Raw genomic sequence first — 4183 nt, forward strand, 5'->3', positions numbered from 1 at the left:
GGCGGCTAGAGTGGGGTGGGGTCCGCCAGACGAGGTTTCCCGGCGGGTCCCGGCCTCGCGCACGCACGTGCCCGCTTGCTCGCGCTCCCGGTCCTGGCGCTGCCGGTGAGGAGCCGGGGAGGCAGAGGGAGGGAACGGGGCGCCCCTACCGAGACCGGGAGGGGGCTGGGCCGGCCGGCCTGGCGGGGGGAGGGGGCCGGCTCCCGGCCGCCGCGTCCTCCCCCCTGCCCCCTCCGTCCCCGCTCTGGCCTCCACGCCCGGCGCTGGTTTCGGGGGCTGTTTGAGCCCGAGTCTGCGTGGCGGGGTCATGCTGTGCGGGCGGACCCGTTAGGGTTCCAGGGCCCAATGCCCCCCCCCCCCGCCCCCGGAAGGCTCCGCAGACCTTCGGGTCGTCACGGGCTGCACTCGTGGGGTCTAGTTAATCTTCGGCTTGTCCTTCCTTCCTGGTGTGAGCGGGAGCCGAGTTGGTGGGTCCCGTAGCTCTTTTAAAATATACTGTGTTGACGTCAAATGCAGGAACGGGGCAGTCTTGATTCCTCGGCGGGTGTACCGTGTGCCCGTGGCATAGCACGAGGCAGTCACGTCAAGGAGAGCGACTCACGAAGGAGGAAAAGGTTAGAAAGGCTTACAGTATGGGTTTGGACAATTTGCTATAACCGGCTAGTCATTTTTAATCTAGTCACGTTCTCTACACTTTCCCAGCCTTTTATAAAATTGCTCTCCCACCAAACAGCAAAGCTGCTGCTGAGCGAATCCCTTATGTAGTAGATTGCTGGACAACTGCACTTTATTCTGACCTGGGACGTGCCGAATACTACCTTCAAACTGAAAAAAAAATAAAGGTCTAAAAAGTGTGTCGAACCCGGCAGAAGAGTTCAGAAATACAGGTATCATCCTTAGTTGTCAGAGGAGGGAGTCACTCCCAAATCAGTCATGCCCAAGTCCAGGTTCATAGACTCAGACTCCATAAGCTTTGTTGCTGGATTGAACTTAGGTAGTCCTCAGTGAAGAATTGATTGCCATAATGTTTGAGGACTATTTCAATTTGCCTTGTCTTGTTTCTTTTCATAGGAAAGGAATAATGCTGTCAGCATGTCCGCACACTCCATGCTCTGTGAACGAATCGCCATAGCCAAGGAACTGATCAAGAGAGCGGAATCACTTTCTCGATCAAGGAAAGGTGGTATAGAAGGTGGTGCAAAACTGTGCAGCAAATTGAAGGCAGAATTAAAATTCCTACAGAAAGTAGAAGCTGGGAAAGTAGCTATTAAGGAATCCCATTTACAGAGCACTAATCTAACACACCTAAGAGCCATTGTGGAATCAGCAGAAAACTTGGAAGAAGTTGTTAGTGTTCTTCATGTCTTTGGTTACACAGATACCTTGGGAGAAAAGCAGACCCTTGTGGTGGATGTAGTTGCAAACGGTGGTCATACGTGGGTGAAAGCCATTGGCCGCAAGGCTGAAGCTCTACACAACATTTGGCTGGGCAGGGGCCAGTATGGTGACAAGAGCATCATTGAGCAGGCTGAAGACTTCCTCCAGGCCAGTCACCAGCAGCCAGTGCAGTATAGCAATCCTCACATCATCTTTGCATTTTACAACAGTGTCTCCAGCCCCATGGCGGAGAAGCTCCAAGAAATGGGCATATCCGTGCGAGGAGACATAGTAGCGGTTAACTCTCTGTTAGATCACCCTGAAGAGCTCCAACCAAGCGAGAGTGAGTCCGATGACGAAGGCCCTGAACTTTTGCAAGTGACCAGAGTAGACCGAGAAAATATACTAGCAAGTGTTGCGTTTCCAACAGAAATTAAGGTTGATGTGTGCAAAAGGGTAAATCTGGACATTACTACTTTAATCACATACGTATCTGCCCTCAGCTATGGAGGCTGCCACTTTATCTTCAAAGAAAAAGTGCTCACAGAACAAGCCGAGCAAGAGAGGAAAGAGCAGGTGTTACCACAGCTGGAGGCGTTTATGAAGGACAAAGAGTTGTTTGCTTGTGAATCTGCTGTCAAGGACTTTCAGTCTATTCTAGATACCTTAGGAGGACCTGGGGAGAGAGAGAGGGCCACTATGCTAATTAAACAAATTAATGTGGTGCCAGACCAGCCTTCTGAGCGTGCCTTGAGACTAGTGGCCAGTTCAAAAATAAATAGCCGCTCATTAACAATTTTTGGGACGGGAGACACTCTAAAAGCCATCACAATGACTGCCAATAGTGGTTTTGTCAGAGCTGCCAACAACCAGGGTGTTAAATTTAGTGTGTTTATCCACCAGCCCAGAGCGCTTACTGAGAGCAAAGAGGCCCTGGCCACCCCCTTACCAAAAGACGACACAACTGACAGCGAACACTAATGATATCCTTTAAATATTGTCATGGAAGTAAGTTACTTATACCAAAGGCTGGGTCTTCCCATCTTAAATGGGGAAGAAAAAAAGGTCTATAGTACACATAACATTTAGAACTCTTAAACCAGTAGAGTTGATTGTGTGTGTCATCTATAAAATATATAACCTCCTACAGCAGTAGCAAAAGCACAAGAGACAACCTTATTTATCAGACTGTCTACATGATAGCAGTTAAGAACAGAAATACATCTATATTAAAGCTTTTAGCTGTGTTGTGGTACTTTTGTTTGATTGAGTAGGGCAACAGCCCCCTAGTGGTCATCAGCATTTCATGGAATATGGCTACACTGCATCTTGCATTAAATATCTGGAGAAAACTCTTGAAGCTTGTTTTTCATTATGGTGATTGATCAGTTGATGTGGGTTGAGGCTGGGAAGTAATAGTTTATGATTAGTTTTAGATTGTAAAGTTATGGCCATTATCAATGAAAAGGAACTTCCTTGGTTGCTATGTGTCAGGCATACTCTGGTGGTTAAGGAGTACATTAATGTAGAGGAAAATAAAGTGAATACTGGTCATGGGAGTCCCATGAGCCTATGGATACGCCTTTGTGAAAAGAAAGGTAAGCAGCAGTCCCACTCCTGTAAAGCTGGGACATTTAAGGCAAAATCGTAATTTGAATAAATGGTAAAAGAATTAAGCATTTAAATCACATTTTACTTTAAAGTACAAATAGTTCCCATAGTGCAAGTATTTGACTTATAAATACTGCCTTTACTGTTTCTTTTGCAAGTGGCAAGTAACAACTGCATTACTTCACTCTTGTGAAATGGTGGTAGGGGAGATTCCATCCTTGTTGCACGACACAATTTGTAATTAAAAATAAATTTTTATGTCCACATTGCCCTAGGTGCTTCATTTACAGCAAAGCAAAACAAAATTAGCAAAGTAGATAGGCACTGACAGCATTTAAAAAAATGGGACATTACACCTTGGAGCTTAAGTGTTGATGCAAGCTAAGCGTAGGAAATGGTATTAGAACACATTGCCACAGCCTAACCTCTTTCTGTTGCGCCAGCTTTACTGTTCTGTGAGAAGGGAAACTCAACTTCTAGCCACAGTGTTTGTTGGGGGCAGGGGGGTAGAATTTGGTTATAGGATGTCCGTGAACACTGAGATGAAATGAAAAAGTAAACTCGGGGGTGTTTCTCTTGGGAGAGATTCCATTATTAACTAGGAACACATTTCCTAGGGGAAAAGGCTGGGATTGGGGTTCACATTTAGTGGGGAGAGGTGGATTTAACTTGTATTGCAACTGAAATTGTGTAGTGTTAGAAATTGGGCTTAGGCCTTTTCAAGCACTTATTAAGGTACTGAAGTGCTTGGTACTATTAAGTACCGAGCATTATTATAATAGTTTGGTCTAAAAAAAATGAATTATTGGTCTTTGCACTAAGGAATTCTTATTCTGAAATGGAGCTGAACAACTGAAGTGTGATTAACTTGAGTGTTGTCATGAGTCAGGCACAGTATGAAGGGCTGAGCTTTCAAGCAGTAGCAGGAAGAAGGTAGATTTTTATTCCTTTTTGCTATGAGTTGGCACCAAAAAACTTGAATCTTTGCCAGCCACGATGTGTACAACCACAGTACTCTTTGAAGAAATTGATTTCTGAAGTGGCCATACCTGTGCTTCTCCCATGATCATTAACCTTTTCTAGACATCCAGTTGTTAACAATTCCCAACAATCTAGTCAATAATGCAAGCACTAGATATGGACACGTGGTGGGGCACTGGATCCTAAAGTATAAAGAAGTGCCTTCTCTAGAAAG

At 45.7% G+C, this 4183-nt stretch overlaps 1 protein-coding gene across 2 annotated transcripts; it reads left to right on the forward strand.

Annotated features, from left to right (window-relative positions):
* CA2H7orf25 (chromosome A2 C7orf25 homolog) lies at window positions 1-3257 on the forward strand. Of its 2 annotated transcripts, XM_030307707.1 has the most exons (3): window positions 3-105; window positions 517-614; window positions 1072-3257. In XM_030307707.1, exon 3 carries the CDS (start codon window positions 1093-1095, stop codon window positions 2356-2358), a length of 1266 nt encoding a protein of 421 aa, XP_030163567.1. In that variant the 5' UTR covers window positions 3-105; window positions 517-614; window positions 1072-1092; the 3' UTR covers window positions 2359-3257. The 2 variants fall into 2 exon arrangements, with proteins under 2 accessions (XP_030163566.1, XP_030163567.1); XM_030307706.1 differs by lacking the exon at window positions 517-614 and having other exon boundaries at window positions 1-105.
* The last annotated feature ends 926 nt before the right edge of the window (window positions 3258-4183 follow it).

The sequence above is a fragment of the Lynx canadensis genome, chromosome A2, assembly GCF_007474595.2.
Source record: "Lynx canadensis isolate LIC74 chromosome A2, mLynCan4.pri.v2, whole genome shotgun sequence".
Classification (NCBI taxonomy): Eukaryota; Metazoa; Chordata; class Mammalia; order Carnivora; family Felidae; genus Lynx; species Lynx canadensis.

Bases quoted from the DNA above. Each gene is read 5' to 3' on its own strand.
- CA2H7orf25 (XM_030307706.1), top strand. From the start codon at position 1,093: ATGTCCGCACACTCCATGCTCTGTGAACGAATCGCCATAGCCAAGGAA.